Source organism: Cervus elaphus, chromosome 18 (assembly GCF_910594005.1).
Source record: "Cervus elaphus chromosome 18, mCerEla1.1, whole genome shotgun sequence".
NCBI classification, from domain to species: domain Eukaryota; kingdom Metazoa; phylum Chordata; class Mammalia; order Artiodactyla; family Cervidae; genus Cervus; species Cervus elaphus.
In genome coordinates, this window is record NC_057832.1 from 59,041,418 (window position 1) to 59,064,287 (window position 22,870).

Sequence of the window (22,870 nt, forward strand, 5' to 3'; positions counted from 1 at the left end):
GTCTTCAGCTCTGTCCTGGGTAGAGTTGTGTGTGATTGCTGGGAGCCTGGGTCCTAACTGTGAACCCTTTCTTGGAAGGTGGATGTCTAAGCTATGGAATGCTGTCATTGCACCCAGAGTTCAAGAAGCAATATTGTCAAGAGCCTCTGTGAAAAGACAACCCGGCCTTGGGCAAACAACTAAAAACCCTAGCCAAGGGCAGCAGGCTGTGGTTAGAGCTGCTCTCAGCATTTTGCTTAATAAAGCTGTTCTGCATGGCTGTCCCCTCCAGAGAGCAGGTATGTGGGTTTATGCTGGGAGGAGAGGAAATTCGCTCTTATGTAATGCTTGCTTGAACTGGCTTTTAGGGAACTCTATTTTCTCTCTTTGTAACGAGTGAGATTATCTCCATGTAATGGATGTTGCACAGCACTGCTTTAAAATGAACTCACTTGCTCTCTCTTAATTACTGGCTCATGTTTAAATATGAGACTTCAAACTAATGTTTGCTGGTTGACAAACCCCTGCTGGGTATGATAGGCCCCTGATTTTGAAGAGGTTATTTCTTTAAGTGTTAGAAATGTTGGATTTTGCTTGACTCTGTGCAACTGCGCTCTTGCTTTCGTCCTTCTGACAGAATGTGGTTTATGTTGTTTCAGAGCTGGACCAGCATACAGCTGATTTCAAAGGAGGAAGCTTCCCTCTGTCCATAGTTTCAAGTTACGGCAGTTGCAACAAGAAGAAAGAGAGTGGTGCCTGGAGAAAGGTGAGCACCAGTCCTCGCAAGAAGTCTGGCCGGTTCTCTTCACCCACCTGGAACAAGCCGGACTTGAGTGAAGAAGGTAAGGGGGGCAAGCATGAGACGTGTGTACCCATGAGGTGGTTTCTGAATGCCAGTGTGCTTTAATGTTTATCACTATGCATTCAACAAAGCAAAATTTTGAGGATTTCAATGTGTATTTTCATGGAATAAAGCATGTGGAAGGTACATTCCACAAATAGTTGAGAGCCCTCTACCTGAAAAAAACAAACATTCATACTAGAATGCTGAAATTAAATTTATCTTTACCATGTTAATGATCATCTACTTTTCAGCAATTTGATTTTCTTGGGATCCACACAGTTATATTTATGTAATAAAATCTGACACATAAAAAGAAAGAAATATGCAAATGTGCATTCAGAAGTGAACCTTAAACTTTTAGAAGTATGTGTTATTTGATTATAGACATATTTAATACCAGTTTAAGGTGTTTATAAGTGAGTCAGCTTTACATATTTCTTCCTACATGAGATGTATACCATGTACCAAGTTTTCTTCTAAACACTAGAAATAGAGCAGTGAAAACAGGAGATAAAAATCCCTTCCCCACAAAGTTTCATTCTAATAAATTATTAGACCTATTCCTTTTGCTTTTGATATTAGGATAATCAGTTGTACAAATTTTAAATATCCTTGCTCAGTTCAGTTCAGTTGCTCAGTCGTGTCTGACTCTTTGCAACCCCATGGACTGCAGCATGCCAGGCTTCCCTGTCCATCACCAACTCCCGGACCTTACTCAAACTCATGTCCATTGAGTTGGTGATGCCATCCAACTGTCTCATCCTCTGTTGTCTCCTTCACTTCCCACCTTCAATCATTCCCAGCGTCAGGGTCTTTTCAAATGAGTCAGTTCTTCACATCAGGTAGCTAAAGTATTGAAGTTGCAGTTTAGTATCAGTCCTTCCAATGAACATTCAGGACTGATTTCCTTTAGGATGGACTGGTTGGATCTCCTTGCAGTCCAAGGGACTCTCAAGAGTCTTCTCCAACACCACAGTTCAAAAGCATCAATTCTTCGGTGCTCAGCTTTCTTCACAGTCCAACTCTCACATCCATATATGACCACTGGAAAAACCAAAGTTTTGACTAGATGGACTTTTGTTGGCAAAGTAATGTCTCTGCTTTTTAATATGCTGTCTAGGTTGGTCATAACTTTTCTTCCAAGGAGCAAGTGTCTTTTAATTTGATGGCTGCAGTCACCATCTACAGTGATTTTAGAGCCCTGAAAAATAAAATCTGTCACTGTTTCCATTGTTTCCCCATCTATTTCCCATGAAGTGATGGGCCCAGATGCCTTGATCTTAGTTTTCTGAACGTTGAACTTTAAGCCAACTTTTTCACTCTCCTCTTTCACTTTCATCAAGAGGCTCTTTAGTTCTTCTTCACTTTCTGCCATAAGGGTGGTATCATCTGCACATGTGAGGTTATTGATATTTCTCCTGGCAAACTTGATTCCAGCTTGTGCTTCTTCCAGTCTGGCATTTCTCATGATGTACTCTGCATATAAGTTAAATAAGCAGGGTGACAATATGTAGCCTTGGTGTACTCCTTTCCCAATTTGGAATCAGTCTGTTATCCATGTCCAATTCTAACTGTTGCTTCTTAATCTTCATACAGGTTTCTCAGGAGGCAGGTCAGGTGGTCTGGTATTCCCATCTCTTTAAGAATTTTCCACCGTTTATTGTGATCCACACAGTCAAAGGCTTTGGCATAGTCAATAAAGCAGAAATAGATGTTTTTCTGGAACTCTCTTGCTTTTTTGATGATCCAACAGATATTGGCAATTTGATCTCTGGTTCCTCTGCCTTTTCTAAATCCAGCTTGAACATCTGGAAGTTGATCGTTCACATACTGTTGAAGCCTGGCTTGGAGAATTTTGAGCATTACTTTACTAGCGTGTGAGATGAGTGCAATTGTGTGGTAGTTTGAGCAGTCTTTGGCATTGCCTTTCTTTGGGATTGGAATGAAAACTGACCTTTTCCAGTCCTGTGCCCACTGCTGAGTTTTCCAAATTTTCTGGCATATTGAGTGCAGCACTTTCACAGCATCATCTTTTAGTATTTGAAATAGCTCAACTGGAATTCCATCACCTCCACTAGCTTTGTTCATATCCTCCCCTAAAAGATATCATATTTGAGTAAGAATGAAAAGATGTTCCAACCTCATATGCATTATGGATTTCTAATACATGTAATTAACTTTACGTCTTCGGGAGCCCCTTGTACCCCACACTGTTCTAAACGGCAACTCACTCCAGTATTCTTGCCTGGAGAATCCCATGGACAGAATAGCCTGGTGGGGTGCGTTCTGTGGGGTCACAAAGAGTCGGACAGGACTCAAGTAACTCAGCAGGCCCGCACTCATGGCAGCCTTACAGCAGTGGGGCTCCTAAGTGAAAGGAATATGATGTCTAAAGTCCTAAATTTCTTAAAATAGAAGCAGTTGCTTTTGTTACCATAGTTTTCATATGGAAGATTGTATTGATTTTTAATAAAAACTAATGTAATTTTAACTATATCAATACATGCCAGAGTTGTGTGATTACCCCAAGTATGTGATCATAAGTTGTGACTTAAAGTCACATAAGTTTTAAAGTAATTGAATGGCTAGTCCCTGAAAAAAATACATAAACTCTCATTGTAAAGGTAAGTGTTATTTATAATAGGATACATTCTGATCTCCAAGGCTTGCCCTTACTTCCTAAAGTTAGAGTGTTTGCTTCAGGGAATAAAATCATTAGACTATAGCCCCACAATAGAGCAAAGAGACTCCCTCAGCTGGCTTTCTGTAACAAGGATTATACCCATTTATCCTTTGAAAGTATCCAAAAGAGCTCGACAGTGAGGACTGCCATCCCCATTTACAGATGGCAGAACTGAGACTCAGATCCCCTTGATCACCTGCTCCAGACCATTTCTCCAACAAACGGGGTTCTGCAATCCATGTTTTTGTTTCTTATGAGTCCAGAGCTGTTTCCTTCAGTCTGTGCCACTCATAATAATCCTGGTACTCAAATAAGGACACCTATGCAGGCTCTTCACTGTGTCACTTCCCAATTCATTAGAATTCCTGTAGGATTCAGGATCAACTGCTTTCCTGAGCTAAGTGAGTACCTAAACAATAAGCACTGTCAATATATATTGCAATACTGTAGAGCTGTCAGACAAAATCCATAAAATGAATATGAACTTCAAACAGTATTATGGAGATAAATCTAACTTGGAAATATATATTTGGAAAAAAGCTGATATAAATTATTTTAAATTTATATTTGTAATATTTATTAGTTGTAGAACTAGTGGCTATTTCAAATGTTCTTTCAAACATGAAAACTTAATTGAAAGATGAATAAAATTGTATGTAACCATAGTTTGACATCAACATAGAGATTTATACAATGCATTAGCCAGGGTTTAGGTGAATGAACCACTGGTTGGTTAACAACCAGAGGTGGACATGCCTCTAATTTTAATTTTTTTTAAATAAGTCACCTTGTCCAATAATTACACTTCATACAAAATTATTACACCAGTGTTTGGGTTGATATTTTTGGACATCATTGTTCTAAAAAATACCAAAGCAGAACTCTCTTGCATTCCATGCAGACCACTGGGGAAGCTCATAAAATTTGATAAAGACACAGCCCTTTTCTGTCCTGACCTAAACTAAGCTGAGATTATGGTCAGTGCCTCTGGAGGGCAGAGTCCAAGCTTAGGCACTTCCATGCTAATTTGGGGAAAGCTACTAGTTAATGCTTTATGACAGTAAGGACACAAGTGTGGATGAGGAAATGTAGACACCTGATGATGATCTGCTTTTAATCAGGATATACCAAATTTGACAGACTTCTCAAAATCATTCTTTAGAGATAATCTATGCTAGCACCATTCATACAATTTTAGAATCCACTCAAATGCATTAATACAGCTGCTTCTATCAAATGTAGCTGCTGCTGCTAAGTCTTCAGTCATGTCCAACTCTGTGCGACCCCATAGATGGCAGCCCACCAGGCTCCTCTGTCCATGAGATTTTCCAGGCAAGAGTACTGGAGTGAGGTACCATTGCCTTCTCCGATAAAATGTAGAGTATTATAGAAATAGATTTTGAGTCTAAAATGCTTAAGTGTTTCTCAAACTTTTGACTGTAAGCCACAGTGAGAAATATATTTTAAAGCCTGACCAGTACACATAGACCTATGCATTTGCATGTCTCTGTAAATGGATACCAATTTATATATTTACTACATACAAGCTGTGCAATCCGATGTTTCCTATTCTCTTTGTTTTTTTAAAATGGGTTGAAATTTGCAGTTAGAAAAACATTGGTATGATATGCAGTGACTTTTTTTTTTTTTTTTGTCATACATTGATATGAATCAGCCATAGATTTTGTTTACTTTTCCTATTTAGTTTTCTGTAAAATGCAAAGCAATCAAAAGTTAAGTTTCTATACCGCTAACGCCACCTGCAGTATAATACATCATCGGGCCCACACATCAAAAACTGTTGGGTCTACACAGTCAGGATCCCTTGGAAGGCAAACAAAGGGAAATAAAGGGATTACCATCTTCAAAAGGCAGGTATTAACCCTCTTTTAGGCACTTGGAGAACAAAGGCCTAAGGCTGTGGGAACTTGCCTGGTTAGAATAGGATCCACTGATGAAAGCAGAGCTGAGGAGTCCTAAATTGAGCCTCAGGTGGTGTGAGTTGTACTGATTTCAGTCATAAATATACATGAAGTCGTTGCTCATTCCCTAGGCTTCCGCAGGGCCTCAAGAGATGGATTTAATCCAAAAACAATATGAAAATACATCAGAGTCTAGAGACTATTTCTTTTAAATACAGAGTTCAAGATGCACAGGGACATTCTATGGAAATAACTACATTTTTTTTCTTTAAACAGGTATCAAAAGTAACACTATATTACAGCTGAATTGTAACAGGAATGCTTCGCTGTCAAACCAAAAGTAAGTGTCCCTTGCAGATTTAACTCATAACAAACAGTACACATTCTCATTGTGTGTGTGCGCAAAGTCAGCTCAGTCATTGCGACCTCATGGACTGTAGCCCGCCAGGCTCCTCTCTCCCTAGGATTCTCCAGACAAGAATATTGGAGTGGGTTGCCCTGCCCTCAGGGGATCTTCCAGACCCAGCAATCGAACCCTCATCTTTTATGTCTCCTGCATTGGCAGGTGGGTTCTTTACCACTAGCGCCCCCTGGGAAGCATTAGTTTGTGCAACTGTTATGCTGTTAATATAATTTTTTAAAAAGCAGTAGAGGTAATTCAAATGCTAGTATTAAGCTGAAATTGAATGAATGAAATCTAAAAAACTATAAAGGCTATTTTGCTTTTAATTTGAAAGATGAGAAATGTCACTGACTTCATTTTGTATCAAATTTTATAGTTATTATCAATACAGTTCACAAAGATATGGTAAAATCCTGTATTTGTGAACTTTTAAATAGGCTTTGGAGAAGGCAATGGCACCCCACACCAGTACTCTTCCCTGGAAAATCCCATGGACGGAGGAGCCTGGTGGGCTGCAGTCCATGGGGTTGCTAAGAGTCGGACAAGACTGAAGCGACTTAGCAGCAGCAGTAAACAGGCTTTAGAGGACTGATGATTTTAATGACAGATTTACAGAAACATAACATGACTGACTTTTTCTCATGCTGCTCCTAGGGAATTGTTGACTATGCTTCCAAATCTGTAAACTGAAATAAAGATTTATCATAGAATTACAAGAGGGGTAGGGGTCAATGAATCTGTGTCACATGCTTGTTTGTGCCAGGCCCACTGTTAGATCTGTTGTATTCAACAGCCTGTATAGTATTTGTAATAACTCTATGATGTAGCATAAGGCATTTGATAGAAGGGAACCCATGAACTGAGGTGATGAGTACCAAAAAAAAAAAAAAACCGACCCATGGTCACGTTGCTAATAAAAAGTGATAAATTCACATTTACGCCATTGTCACACTGCCCTGTACACCAGCGTGTTTAGTGTCATCCTTGGGGACAGAGAATGAAAGGGAAGAGTAAGAAGACTGGAATGCTCTAAGTCAAAGTGGATTTCTTTGTGTAATAAAATTTTATCCTATTGAGAATTCTGACTGGGAGTTAGCAAAATCAGATGGGAATGGGTTGTTGTATAAAGTGACATTTATGGATGCCTTTAAAGGATGTTAAAAACTTTTTTCCTCCACAAATCCCCCAGAAAGGTGTGAGGTCTAGGTTTCCATATTGGAAGTTGGGTGGTTGCTCTGGGTTTGAAAAACTCTTTTCTGAATTCTGTGGTAGGTCTTTAGAGAATGATCTGTCATTGACATTGAATCTGGATCAAAGACTCTCTCTGGGTTTGGATGATGAAGCAGATCTTGTCAAGGAACTTCAGAGCATGTGCTCTAGCAAATCTGAATCTGATATAAGCAAGGTAAGCGGGACACAGTGGGAAGGGCATTGAGTGGCTCCCCGCAGCAGACAGACTTCTTGGAGCCACATCATAGCTCTTTCCCTGAGAAAAATCCCTTATCGGATAGTATGATTAATGCTCTAAATCAAAACTTCCATTACCTTGCTTAGAAAAGTCCTTCCTTCCTAAAAAACCCGCTTATACAAGGGAGCTCTATTTAGCACTGCTTCTCTGAAAAACCCAAAGTGAAAGTTGCATGTGTTATCACAAATTAAACCAATACCACCGTTTCCTTTCCGTATTCCTAACTTGGGCTGTCACCAATCAGTAAGCGCATGACAGCAGACTTGCATTCTGCAGAGAGGAACAACTTTACTTATAAAATAAGAAAAATAAGTGACCTGTGTAATTTGTTTAAACTGAAATTTGAGATCCAAAGATCTCAAAATCAGTGACCCAAAATCTTGAAGCATTAACAGCATCAAGTTCAACCTGTTTTTGCACTCTGATATCTGCAGCAAATTTTACCAGGCTTCCTTGATAAATGCCTTTTGCTTGAAAGGGAGCGAAAGAGGGTAGTTATATCTTGTGCAGCTTCTACCCAAAAACTCACCTGTTGTATTTGGACAGTCTACTTGGGATAAAGAACTCACTAGCTTATTTAATCTTGCTGGGAGTGAGTCAAAATAGTTAACCCTGGAAAAATAAGGTTACAATGAAAAATCTTGCAAACGTTATATCCTTTCATTTTGTGCCAAGTTTTTTTTTTTTTTTTTTTAAAATAGGGCTTATCTGGTTGTCTTCTTTTGACTTTAAAAGACTCTTTTTTTTTCCTTAGAAACTATGTCTCATGCATTTGCTGTTAGTTTCACATGAAAGCTTAAAGTCCTTATGTGAGCATTTTAGGACCTAAGCTCCTGACAGTAAGACAAGGACCACACTTCTCACTGTGGGTTTTACATCTTACCTTGAGTATGTCACAGTTTACCTGTGAAAACATGACTTGTGTATTTTCCAGATTGCTGATTCCAGGGATGATTTAAGGAGGTTTGGTAGTTCAGGAAACAATCCTGTGTTTTCAGCAACTGTTAATAATCCAAGAATGCCAGTGTCACAAAAGGTAAGTGTCCCTTTTCCCTCCCAAATGGGACAAAGAAGGATTGTTGTGAAATTGACTTTACAAATCTTTCAATGTGCATTACAAAGTTACTTTTACACTATAGCAGGGAAATAATCAGGATAAAGGTGTAAGTGTTCACTAGGTAATCAAGGTTAGAAAAAAGTACTGTTTGGCTAATAGCTTGAAGGAATCACATAGAAAAGCATTACTTTTCCCCCCTTCTACTTGATGCCAAAAAACTGGATTCCAAAATTTGAGTGTCTCTTCTATTTGTTTTCACTAGTTTATGCCAAACCTAGAATTAATGTAACATCTCTCTTCTTTGCTGTATTTTAAAATGGAACACTGAATTTCTTTTGAGCACCATTTTGGAAAACTGGAGTTAATTATAGCAAAGTGCTAAGTGATAACAGAAAAATCTACACATACATGATTTACTTGAACTTCCATACCATGCATGTTTCAGAGACAGAATGTCCTTTGCAAGCAAATCAGAATGTCCAATAGAAGAGCCAGGATTCCCATAGAGTTCCTTACCCTCTTGAAATAACTTTTATGATTGGTTAATAAATGCCAAGAGATGAGATGTCCCAGTATGGTACTACTGAGTGAATGGAAACAATGAAAATACTTCTTACCCAGTAGTGCTTTTATGAGGAGGTCCATTGTGGTTCACGTCCCCTCACGTGGCAGCTGACACAGACCTGTGGGGAGAGGGAGTGCAAAGAGCAGGATTAAATGGTGAGCGTGGTGAGACTATCCCATTTTTAATCCTCCTCTGATCACTGGACAGCGCTGGGCTCCCGTCCCCTGCTCTCTCACAGCTTCAAGAGGTTTCAGTCCTGACTAGTTTCCTGTGAAGCTGTGTGTATTGGGGGAAATACTAACAAGGCTGGGGTCTTATATAAAAATATACAACATGACGATCTACAAAGAAGAGCATGACCTGTCTGGCTTACTCTATATAGTATTTGGTCGTCTCCGCCATCCCTTCCCACCCCCACCACCCCAACTCGGAATGGCTTAGAAGCACAGTAAAAACATAGTTGGGAGCAGATAAGAATGACTGAGGAGGTGACACCTGGGGTCCCTGCTGATAATTCTGGCTGGAATATATTTTCGTTCAGGGGCTGTCCCTGAACTATGATGCAGAACACATTCCTTGGGCCTGCCTTCTATTTCTTTGCGCACTGAGCAGTCTAAGGACTATTCCCCGGTGATTGGTTGTTTTCTTAGAATCTGCCACCAGAGGGCGAAGTAGTACTCATTTGGCATTTGCCAGAGTCCTGAACCCTTCCAAGCTCATGCCTTTTCCATCCTGAAAAAGGCAGTGAGCATTTCTTGGTTAGATGCCCAGTTTCTTCTGTTATCAGGAAGTAATTCCCTTTAGGAGGAAAAGCTCTCTGTGTTAGCTGAAATCACTTTCTCCTATGTGGTCAGAGAGGGGCCTGTTAATCAGGCAGCCTGTCAGCCGGCCTTCTTAAACAGAAAAGCCCTTATTTACATAAATACATATTTAAATCATCCATAGACAATATAATAATCAATGTTTTCTTCTTACGGAGATGAAAGTTCAGTCCCCTAAAGCAGAAATTCCCATTTTGGATTCATCATGAAAACTATTTGAGGATTTGTTTTTTAATCCCTTGTACCCGGACCACATGGCCTAGAGGTTCTGCTGTAATTGGTCTAAGGTACAACCTGGACGTTGGAGTTCTTAAAAGCTCCTTGGGGACTCACATGTGCAATCAGGGCTTAGACCTGTTCTGTAGCACATACCTTTGATCCATCATTCACATTTTCTACCCCATTTCTTTCCAAATTATGTCCATGTTCACCCTTCCTCCTTTCCCACTTCACCACTCACTTGAGTTCAGTTCTGCTGATTGGTAAACGTGAAGGGGGACCTGCCCAAGTGAACTCATGATCAGCGAAAACACTGAGAAAAAGGTCTTACTGTAGCATCATGAGTCACACTTACCTGTCCAACCGTGTTTCCTCATGGGCAAAAAGAGACCTGGACCAGGTGATCAGAAGTACTAGAAGAATGCTAGCATGCAGTTCTCAAGAATTAAAGATCTTGAGCTCCCTTAGTTACAGACTCATCACCAGGAAACAATTCAATACAGCAGAAGCTCCATTAGCACAAGGATGGTGCCCTTTTACATTCTCCACTGTAGGCCGAGAACAGTGCTTGTCTAATAAACATGCAGAATATGTGAGTAATGGTCCAGTTAGATCTAAAGGCAGAAAAATTCAGTGACACACTCAAGGTAAAAGTGTTGCATTGTAGAACTGCTTACAAATGGTTGGAGTAGTCCAGTTGGACTTCCAGGCCTAAGACTTCATACAACCTCTGTTGACGAGGAGACTCCAGACTCAACCAGTTTCACTGACTCCCGTATCTGGCATACCACAGAGGACCCAAGGGAGATGAGACAGTGAGTCTGTAGGACATTAGGCATTCAGCTTCTCTCCTCCCCTGTGTGTTTTTCCCCCATGAGAACCTGTGTTGAGGGAGAAACTCATACATACTTGTACAGGGACAGAGAGGAGGAAGTTAGTGCCGATCACAGAAGTTGGGAACAATGTCAAATTAAGCTATTCTGTTTTCCTTCCTTACAGGAGGTCAGTCCTCTCAGCAGCCATCAAACGACCGAATGCAGCAACAGTAAATCAAAGACTGAGTTGGGTGTTTCAAGAGTTAAATCTTTTCTTCCTGTTCCTAGAAGTAAAGGCACCCAGTGTTCCCAGAACACCAAAAGAAGCAGCAGCAGCAGTAATACAAGGCAAATAGAAATAAACAACAACTCAAGAGATTTGGAACCTACGCAAAAATGAACAAGTAGAAAAATCTAACAAATAGGCCTGCCTACAGTATTCTCATTCTTCTGTATATTTCACACAGAAACCAAGGACAGCAAGATGTAAATACCTTTAAATGAATCAAATGTTTTCACTGCAATATAAAGTATGAGTGCGGGACCACTATTCAATTTTTTGTAAAGAATGTATTTATAACCAACTTCTTTTTTTTCAATTCTGTCAAATTGAACTGCAATACCAATAAGTTATACCCACTTTTCAAGTAGTTTTATAATAGAAAAGTCATAATAGTTTTACTCAAGATGTTCAGGGTATTAAAACAACTGTCTGTGTACTGTATATCTATACATATGTACATTTAAGAAAGCTATGCATCATTGCATACTACATTAAAAATGTGTACAGCATTGGCTTAGATAACATGTATCATTTTAAAGAGATCATAATTTTATGTTCACTTGATGAGAAACTACTAGAATGGGGCAATAACAAATCATTTCTAAATAGTTACTTTTCTTAAAAGCCATATTAAGTATTTTGCCTGTTAAACTCTAGTTTTCAGTTTCAAAACTTTTAATGGTTGCATCATGTATATTTATGCTTATGAGTTTGCATTATGACTCCTGTAAATATGAACTTATATAATGCAATAAAAGTGTTATCTTTCTTACAAAAGTTTTGTACCTAAGTAGATATAAAAAAGAATAACTGTAAATGCTTCAATAAATAAGTTAACTCCCTCTTCTAGTGGCACAATTGATATTTTCTAGAGTTTCTTCTCAAATTACTAATGAAATGACATAACTCAAAGTTATATGCCGTGACACCAAATAAAATATTGAATTAGTGAAATAACTTTGCTGTAGTTTTTATCTATTGCTGTTAGTAGTTTATCCATGCAAAAGATACTTGTGTTCAATTTAGAGCCATTTAAACTGGTCCTCCATGTTTATATTTCAGTAGCTATTTAGAGAAAGACTTTTGTTACAAAGTATTAGTTGGTTTAAACTAAAATAAACATTTCATTGGAGCTCTTGGAATGAGGTGCTCATTGAAAACAAATTTTTCATACTTACAAAAAAAAAGTATAATTATATACCAACAATCATTTGCTTGTCTTAGAGTATTTAAAGTCCTTTCTTGGCCAGAATGGTTATTTAAAGTATACATGTGTGCATGAAAACTATATTACATTTTGCAAGTATCTTTAAAAAAACGTATAGTGAAGTGGAGGAAGAATCAAGGAAGAGATCAGTTCCAGTACCTGTCAGCCCAGGCTTCATCTCTGCCATCCTTGGGTGTACAGCATGGACCCGTGACAGGAAGGGGAACTAGAGCAAGGGACCGAGGGTCAGTAGGAGAGGGAGAGGCTGGAAGAAATAGTCTTAGGCTTGAACACAACGCATTTGAGCTGGACTTAAAATCCTTGGTGCCCTGGTGGTATTTGACACTCTCAAGTGTTTCACAGAAGGACATTAATCCTGGGGACAAAACGCAATGCTCTCCATGTCACAGACCAACATACCTAGATTGAGGTGGCTCTGCTGCGTGTCATCCTGCTGATATACACCTTAGATTATATTGAATTTTATTTTTTAGTGATAAGTCATTGTTTTATATTAGCAATTTTTCTGAAGATATAGACCTCATTATTATAGTCAAGGACCAGAAAAGATAAAAAAACAAATTTGGAATAATTATTAAGATGACATCTAGTAACCTATCCATATAGTTTTGATTGGTTAGTAATTCAACACGTATACTTACGTAATTGGATAGTAGACTGCAAGATGTCTAAAGAGGGCATTTAGATTAGAAGCTTTCAAAATACATATGAAAACCTAGTAATGGGTTGTTTTATCAATTTAGGGAGTCACAACTACCATTTTTTGAAAATAGGGTAGAATAGAAAATATCAGAGCACATCATGGTATCACAATCAATAAAAGAATTTTTTGTGAAGCTTTTGTTTAATTATGTACATACATGGATGTAAGCACTGGACTGTGATGTCAAATATAACTTTCTCTGGGTCATGGCCACAAGTCTTTGAAGCTCAATGCCATCAGTGGTGAGGGTCAGGGTACTTCAGGGGTAAAAAGGTCTTTGGTGATATAGCCTTGCGACTGAATTAAGCACTAACGTTTATTAGCTGTGTGACCAAAGACAAGTCACTTAATCTCTTTGACCCAGATTCCACAATAGTTATGTAGGATCATGACAACCCTACAAGTTGTCCTTGAGCATTAAAATGAGGTAACAATACAATGTTCCTAGTTACCGCCCTCATACATTAAAAGCAATAAATTATGTCCCAGAAGTCTTTGTGGCATGCCAACATCCCATCAAGTTGTAATAAACTCACAAATACTAACAGCTGTATTATGAGCATCAGATTTTACTAGAGTTGTATAATTGTAGTTGTTGTAAAACACCTAATTAAAAGAAATATCTAATTGGAAATTGATAACACATTAGCAAATTTTATTTTCCTTTTATGTTAACTTGATGATGAGCTTCTCCTAAATAGACCTAACACATTTTGCAGTTGCCAAAAAAACAGAAAACAAGTAAACATCATAAAATCTGATTATTCATGAAAAAAGCCAATTTTGATAGACAAGGCTGAACTTTCATAATTTTTTTTCCTGTGCAGTTAACACTTAATGCAAATTAAGTTCAGTTGACTAGACATAGACAACACCTGATTTAGGGATTTATTCCTAACAACTATTACACAAAACTTTCTCTATGGAGTTACATGATACTTTCTGAATTTTATCTGATCCCTTTTGTAATATTTTCTCAAGAAAACATCCCACGGATGTGAAAGGAATAAATTAGTGAATAGATAATCCTGTTAGTTTGGTTTTTACTACAAATAAATAGTTGTTGTAGACCAAGATGCCATTGTTAATTTGAGAAAGAGGACTATGGAAATACATGGGGAAAGGATATAAGATACATACCTTATCTATTCTGCCCTTAATATAACAGATATAAGAAGATAACATTGAATTATCAAGTCAAGAGCTGCAGTTCTAGCCAGAAGGCTAAGACATCATGTAACATCTCTTGGTTTCAATGACTTCATTGGAAAAACAAAAAATAGGATTATTCTTGTCCCAGAAAGAAAAGCACAATAGGAAAATCAGAAATCCCCAGAGTTGTTCCTACACATTCTGATACTTTAATCAGGAAGAGCATCAGCTAAATATACCCCTCCCCCCCAAAAAAAAGTTACTTGGGTTATATTTTAAGGAAATCAAGAATGTATCAGAGAAATTAAGAAATCAATTATTTTACAATTGCCCTAAAAACAGCAAAATACCTAGGAATAAATTTAACCAAGGAGGTAAAAGACCCGTACACTGAAAAGACACTAATGAGAGAAACTGAAGAGGGCACAAATAAAAGAAGAGAGATTCTGTGTGCTCACAAATTAAAAATTCAATACTGTTAAAATGTCCCTACTAACCCAAGCAGGCAGCGCTAGGAGTAAAGAACCCCCCCCACCCAATGCAGGAAGACTCAAGAGATGTGGGTTTGATCCCTGGGTCAGAAAGATCCCCTGGAGGAGGGCATGGCAACCCACTCCAGTATTCTTGCCTGGAGAATCCCCATGGACAGAGGAGCCTGGCGGGCTACAGTCCTTAGGGTTACGAAGTCACAAATACTACCAAAGCAACTCTGCATGCATGCACCCAAAGCAACCTACAGAGTCGATGAAATCGCTATTAAAATTCCAATGTTTTTTTCCACAGAAATAGAACACATAAGTCTAAAATTTGTATGGCACTCCAATAGCCAAAGCAATCTTGAAAAAGAACAAAGCTGAAGGTGTCATGCTTCCTGATTTCAAACTATATTAGCTATAACAAATCAAAATAGTATGGTACTAGCATAGTAACAGACACAGATCAATGGTAGAGAATAGATTGCCTAGAAATAAGCCCATGCATATATGGACAATTAATTTCTGATTAAGATGCCAATAATATACAATGAGGAAAGGACAGTCTCTTCAATAAATGGTGTTGGGAATACTGGACAGCTACATGCAAAAGAATGAAACTAAACCCACTATTTTATATCATATACAAAAATTAACTCAAAACAGATTAAAGAGTTGAATGTGAGGCCTACAAAAATAAAACTCAGAAGAAAACAGAGGGGAAAGCTCTGTGACATTGGTCTTGGTGATGATTTTTTGATCTGACACTAAAAGTAAATGAAACAAAAGCAAAAAATCAATGAGGGGGACTACATAAAAACCAAAAGCTTCTGCACATGGGAAAAGAAACCAAAACAAGGAAAATCCAACCTAGAAAATAGAATAACTGTAAACCACATATATATTATCAGGGATTATATCCAAAACATATTTTAAAAACTCATATAACAGCAAAAAAAAAAAAAAAAAAAGAAGAAGTCAAAAAATGGGCAAAGGATCCAAATAAACATTTTTCCAAAGACATACACATGACCAACACGTCCATGAGAAGGTGCTCAACATCACTAATGATAAGGAAAATGCAAATCAAAACCACAGTGAGATGTCACCTTATACCTGTTAGAATTTTTTTTTTTTTTTTTTTTTAAGTCGCTCAGGCATGTCCAACTCTTTGTGACCCCATGGACTATACAGTCCATGGAATTCTCCAGGCCAGAATACTGGAGTGGGTAGCTGTTTGTTTCTCCAGGGGATCTTCCCAACCCAGGGGTTGAACCCAGGTGTCCCGCATTGCAGGTGGATTCTTTACCAGTTCAGCCACCAGGGAAGCCCTCCTGTTAGACTAGATAACATTAAAAAGACAAGAGACAAGTGTTGGCAAGGATCTGGAGAAAAGAGAACCCTCATGCACTGTTGGAAGGAATGTAAATAGGCAGCTAATATGGAAAACAGTATGGAGGTTTCTCAAAAACTAAAAACATCCTTGCAGACTCCAGGGGAGGTCACAAGCCGCCTCTGCTCTCATCGTGATCTCAGAGGGCATGCGGGAGCCACCACCACTACTGGGTACCTGAACCAGGCATCAGCCGCTGCATTAGCCTATCAACTTGAACAGACCAGTCACAAGAAATGAAATAGAATATGGAACAGAAGTACAGGACCAGATGACTTCACAGGCAAATCCTACCAGATATACAAAGAACTTACACCAATCCTTCTCCAATTATTCCAAAACGCTGAAGAGGAAGGAACATGACCAAAGACATTCTGTGAAGCCACTGTCACCCTGATACCAAATTCACGCAATAACGCTGCCAAAAAAGAAAATTACAGGCCAGTATCTTAGATGAATACAGTAAAAATTCTCAACAAAATATTAGCAAGCTCAAATTCAACAATACATAAAAAAGATCATACAACATGATGAAGTGGGATTCATCCTAAGTTCACAAGGATGGTTGCTGCTGCTAAGTCGCTTCAGTCGTGTCTGACTCTATGTGACCCCATAGATGGCAGCCCACCAGGCTCCCCCATCCCTGGGATTCTCCAGACAAGAATACTGGAATGGGTTGCCATTTCCTTCTCCAATGCATGAAAGTGAAAAGTGAAAGTGAAGTCACTCAGTCATGTCCAACTCTTAGCGACTCCATGGACTGCAACCCACCAGGCTCCTCCGTCCATGGGATTTTCCAGGCAAGAGTACTGGAGTGGGGTGCCATTGCCTTCTCCGCAAGGATGATTATACATATGCAAATGAATCAATGTGATACACCACATCAACAAAAGAAAAGAGAAAAACCAATGGATACAGAAAAAGCACTTGACAAAATTCAACATCCATTCATGATAAAAACTCTTACTAAATGAGTATAGAAGGAACATATGTCAATGTAAAAAAGCTATCAATGACAAACCCACAGTCAATATAATACTCAATGGTGAAAAGTTGAAAGCCTTCCTGCTAAAATACAGAACAAGGGAAGGACACCCACTCTCACCTCTTCTATTCAACATATTGAGTTAGCCAAAAAGTTAGTTTGGGTTCTTTCATAACCTCTTCCAATAGTATTGAAAGTCCTAGCCACAGCAATCAGACAACAATAAATAAATAAATAAATAAAAGATATCCAAGTTAGAAGGGAAGGAATAAAACTATCATTATATGGAGATGATGAGATACTACATATGGAAAAACCCTAAAGACTCCACACAAAAACTATTAGAACGGATCAATAATTTCAGCAAGGCAGCAGGATACAAGATTAACACATAAAAACTGGTAGCATTTCTTTACACTAACAATGAAATATCAGTAAGGGAATGTAAAAGAACAATACTTTTTAAAATCACACCCACCAAAATAAGATATTTAGGAATAAACCTGACCAAGATGATGACAGGTGAAAGAATTATATGACAAGAAATATAAACATTAATAAAAAGAAACTGAAGATAATTCAAAGAAATGAAAAGATACCACATGCTTGTGGATTGGAAGAATTAATATTGTTGAAATAGTCATACTACCCAAAGCAATCCACATATTTAATAAGATCCCTACCTACTCCAGTGATTTGGCCTGTAGAATCCCATGGACTGTATAGTCCATGTATTCCCAAACAGTCAGACACAACTGAGCGACTTTCACTCTCTTCCTGTCAAATTACCCATAACAGTTTTCAGTGTCTATAACAAATAATCCCAAAATTTATATGAAACAATAAGACCCCCAAAATTGCCAAAGAAATCCTGAAGAAAAAGAACAAAGCAGGAGGTATAAGCCTCCCAGACTTCAGACAATACTGCAAAGCACAATAATCAACACAGCATAATATTGGCACAAAACCAGAGGTATGGACCAAATGAACAGAATAGAAAGCCCAGAAATAAACCCACTCCCGTATGGACAATTAATCTTTGACAATAGAAGCAAGATTATACAATGGGAAAAACAAAGTCTTTTCAGCAAGTGGTTTTGGGAAAGTTGAACAACTGCATGTAAATCAAGAAAATTAGAACACACCTTCACACCATACACAAAAATAAATTCAAAATGACTTAAAGAATTAAACCTAAGATATGACACCATAAAACTCCTAGAAGGGACGATAGGCAAAACATTCTCTGACATACATCATACCAATATTTTCTTGAGTCAGTCTCTGAAAGCAAAAATAAACTTTCAAACTTTTGCACAGCAAAGGGAACCATAAACAAAATGAAAAGTCAACCTATAGAATGGGATAAAAAATTGTGACAAATTGTGAAAATATTGTGCAAATGATGTGACTGACAAGGGATTAATTTCCAAAATATACAAAGAGCTCTTAGAGCTCAACAAAGAAACAACCCAATCAAAATATGGGCAGAAGACCTAAATACATATTATTAAAAAAAGACATACAAATGGCCAATATGCCCATGAAAAGATGCTCAACACTGCTAATTATTAGAGCAGTGAAAATCAAAACTAAAATGAGGTACCACCTCACACTGGTCAGTATGGCCATCATTAAAAAGTCTTGGTCCCCTGGAGAAGGGAATGACAACCCACTTCACTGTTTTTGCTGTGAGAATCCCATGAACAGCATGCAAAAGCAAACAAAATATGACACCAAGAGAGGAGCCCCCCACATCAGTAGGTATCCAAAATGCTACTGGGGAAGAGGGGAGAAATAGCTCCAGAAAGAATGAAGAGGCTCAGTTCAGTTCAGTTCAGTCACTCAGTCGTGTCCAACTCTGCAACCCCATGAATCACAGCACGCCAGGCCTCCCTGTCCATCACCAACTCCTGGAGCTTACTCAAACTCATGCCCATTGAGTCGGTGATGCCATCCAACCTCTGTCGTCTGCTTCTCCTCCTGCCCTCAATCCCTCCCAGCATCAGCCCATCCAATGAGTCAATTCTTGCATGAGGTGGCCAAAGTGTTGGAGTTTCAGCTTCAGCATCAGTCCTTCCAATGAACACCCAGAACTGATCTCCTTTAGGATGCACTGGTTGGATCTCCTTGCAGTCCAAGGGACTCTCAAGACTCTTCTCCAACACCACAGTTCAAAAGCATCAATTTTTCGGTGCTCAGCTTTCTTCACAGTCCAACTCTTGCATCCATACATGACCACTGCAAAAACCATAGCCTTGATCAGATGGACCTTTGTTGGCAAAGTAATGTCTCTGCTTTTTAATATGCTATCTAGGTTGCTCATAACTTTCCTTCCAAGGAGTAAGCATCTTTTAATTTCATGGCTGCAATCACCATCTGCAGTGATTTTGGAGTCCAAAAAAATAAAGTCTGACACTGTTTCCACTGTTTCCCCATCTATTTCCCTTGAAGTGATGGGACCGGATGCCATGATCTTAGTTTTCTGAATGCTGAGCTTTAAGCCAACTTATTCACTCTCCTCTTTCACTTTCATCAACAGGCTTTTTAGTTCCTCTTCACTTTCTGCCATAAGGGTAGTGGCACCTGCATATCTGAGGTTATTGATATTTCTCCTGGCAATCTTGATTCCAGCTCATGCTTCATCCAGCCCAGCGTTTCTCATGATGTACTCTGCATAGAAGTTAAATAAGCAGGGTGACAATATACAGCCTTGACATACTCCTTTTCCTATTTGGAACCAGTCTGTTGTTCCATGTTCAGTTCTAACTGTTGCTTCCTGACCTGCATATAAGTTTCTCAAGAGGTGGGTCAGGTGGTCTGGTATTCCCATCTCTTGAAGAATTTTCCACAGTTTATTGTGATCCACACAGTCAAAGGCTTTGGCATAGTCAATAAAACAGAAATAGAAGTTTTTCTGGAACTCTCTTGCTTTTTCAATGATCCAGTGGATGTTGGCAATTTGATCTCTGGTTCCTCTGCCTTTTCTAAAACCAACTTGAACATCTGGAAGTTCACCGTTCATGTATTGCTGAAGCCTGGCTTGGAGAATTTTGAGCATTACTTTACCTGCGTGTGAGATGAGTGCAATTGTGTGGTAGTTTGAGCATTCTTTGGGATTGCCTTTCTTTGGGATTGGAATGAAAACTGACCTTTTCCAGTCCTGTGCCCACTGCTGAGTTTTCCAAATTTGCTGACATATTGAGTGCAGCACTTTCACAGCATCATCTTTCAGGATTTGAAATAGCTCAACTGGAATTCCATCACCTCCACTAGCTTTGTTCGTAGTGATGTTTTCTAAGGCCCACCTGACTTCACGTTCCAGGATGTCTGGCTCTAGGTGACTGATCACACCATCGTGATTATCTGGGTCATGAAGATCTTTTTTGTACAATCCTTCTGTGTATTCTTGCCAGCTCTTCTTAATATCTTCTGCTTCTGTTAGATCCATACCATTTCTGTCCTTTATCGAACCCATCTTTGCATGAAATGTTCTCTTGGTGTCTCTAATTTTCTTGAAGAGATCTCTAGTCTTTCCCATTCTATTGTTTTCTTCTATTTCTTTGCGTTGATCACTGAGGAAGGGTTTCTTATCTCTCCTGGCTATTCTTTGGAACTCTTCATGGGAATATCTTTCCTTTTCTCCTTTGCTTTTCACTTCTCTTCTTTTCACAGCTATTTGTCAGGTCTCCTCAGACAGCCATTTTGCTTTTTTGCATTTCTTTTCCTTGGGGATGGTCTTGATCCCTGTCTCCTGTACAATGTCACGAAACTCCGTCCATAGTTCATCAGGCAATCTATCAGATCTAGTCCCTTAAATCTATTTGCGATGGACCACACAGAAGAGTGGCAGCTGCAACAGAGAAGCATGACCGACAGGAGCTACCCCTCACCCAAGGTCAGGGGCAACGAGGGAGAGCGCCAGGCTGCGATAGCGCAGGAGCAGCCAAGAGGAGCTACCCCACGTCCAAGGCCAGGGGCAGCAGCCGAGAGGAGCTACCCCCATATCCAAGGAGCGGTGGCTGCGCCGACGCAGGAGGGCTGAGAGGAGCTACTCCACGTTCAAGGTCAGGAGGGGCGGCCATGAGGAGAAACCCCTCATCCAAGGTAAGGAGCAGCGGCTGCGCTTTGCTGGAGCAGCTGTAAAGAGATACCCCACGTCCAAGGTAAGAAAAACCCAAATAAGATGGTAGGTGTTGCGAGAGGGCATCAGAGGGCAGACACACTGAAACCATAATCACAGAAAACTAGCCAATCTGATCACATGGACCACAACCTTGTCTAACTCAGTGAAACTAAGCCAAGCCATGTGGGGCCACCCAAGATGGTTGGGTCATGGTGGAGAGGTCTGACAGAATGTGGTCCATTGGAGAAGGGAATGGCAAACCACTTCAGTATTCTTGCCTTGAGAACCCCATGAACAGTATGAAAAGGCAAAATGATAGGATACTGAAAGAGGAACTCCCCAGGTCCATAGGTGCCCAATATGCTACTGGAGATCAGTGGAGAAATAACTCTAGAAAGAATGAAGGGATGGAGCCAAAGCAAAAACAACACCCAGTTGTGGATGTGACTGGTGATAGAAGCAAGGTCTGATGCTTAAAGAGCAATATTGCATAGGAACCTGGAATGTTAGGTCCATGAATCAAGGCAAATTGGAAGTGGTCAAACAGGAGATGGCAAGAGTGAATGTCGACATTCTAGGAATCAGCAAACTAAAATGGACTGGAATGGGTGATTTTAACTCAGATGACCATTTTATCTACTACTGTGGACAAAAATCCCTTAGAAGAAATGGAGTAGCCATCATGGTCAACAAAAGAGTCCGAAATGCAGTACTTGCATGCAATCTCAAAAACAACAGAATGATCTCTCTTCGTTTCCAAGGCAAACCATTCAATATCACGGTAATCCAAGCCTATGCCCCAACCAGTAACGCTGAAGTTGAATGGTTCTGTGAAGACCTACAAGACATTTTAGAACTAACACCCCAAAAAGATGTCCTTTTCATTATAGGGGACTGGAATGCAAAAGTAGGAAGTCAAGAAACACTTGGAGTAACAGGCAAATTTGGCCTTGGGCAAAGGCTAATAGAGTTTTGCCAAGAGAACACACTGGTCATAGCAAACACCCTCTTCCAACAACACAAGAGAAGACTCTACACATGGACATCACCAAATGGTCAACACTGAAATCAGATTGGTTATATTCTTTACAGCCAAAGATGGAGAAACTCTATACAGTCAGCAAAAAACAAGACCAGGAGCTGACTGTGGCTCAGATCATGAACTCTTTATTACCAAATTCAGACTTAAATTGAAGAAAGTAGGGAAAACCACTAGACCATTCAGATATGAAGAGGCTAGACCAAAGTGAAAACGAAGCTCAGTTGTGGATGAGTCTGGTGGTGAAAGTAAAGTCTGATGCTGTAAAGAACAATACTGCATAGGAAACTTGATTCATGTTAGGTCCATGAATCAAGGTAAATGAGATGTGGTAAAGCAGGAGATGGCAAGAGTGAACATCAACATTTTAGGAATCAGTGAACTAAAATGGACAGGGATAGGAGAATTTAATTCAGATGACTATTATATCTACTACTGTGGGCAAGAATACCTTAGAAGAAATGGAGTAACCCTCAGTCAACAGAAGAGTTTGAAGTGCAGTACTTGGGTGCAATCTCAAAAATGACAGAATGATCTCAGCTTGTTTCCAAAGGAAACCATGCAACATTCCAGTAATCCAAGTCTGTGCCCCAGTGACAAATACCAATGAAAGTGGAGTTGAATGGTTCTATGAAGACTTACAAGACCTTCTGAAACTAGTACAAAAACTAATGTCCTTTTCATTATAGGGGCTTGTAATGCAAAAGTAGGA

At 39.3% G+C, this 22,870-nt stretch overlaps 1 protein-coding gene across 2 annotated transcripts in view; it reads left to right on the forward strand.

Annotated features, from left to right (window-relative positions):
- Positions 1–12,013, forward strand: part of CTTNBP2 (cortactin binding protein 2) — a 164,090-nt gene extending 152,077 nt beyond the window's left edge. For both annotated transcript variants that reach the window (XM_043871589.1, XM_043871590.1), the window contains 6 exons: positions 79–278; positions 639–821; positions 5,705–5,768; positions 7,104–7,236; positions 8,234–8,335; positions 10,961–12,013. In XM_043871589.1, the coding sequence (XP_043727524.1) occupies positions 79–278; positions 639–821; positions 5,705–5,768; positions 7,104–7,236; positions 8,234–8,335; positions 10,961–11,176 (898 nt within the window). In that variant the 3' untranslated portion in view covers positions 11,177–12,013. The remainder of the gene's footprint in view (positions 1–78; positions 279–638; positions 822–5,704; positions 5,769–7,103; positions 7,237–8,233; positions 8,336–10,960) is intronic.
- The last annotated feature ends 10,857 nt before the right edge of the window (positions 12,014–22,870 follow it).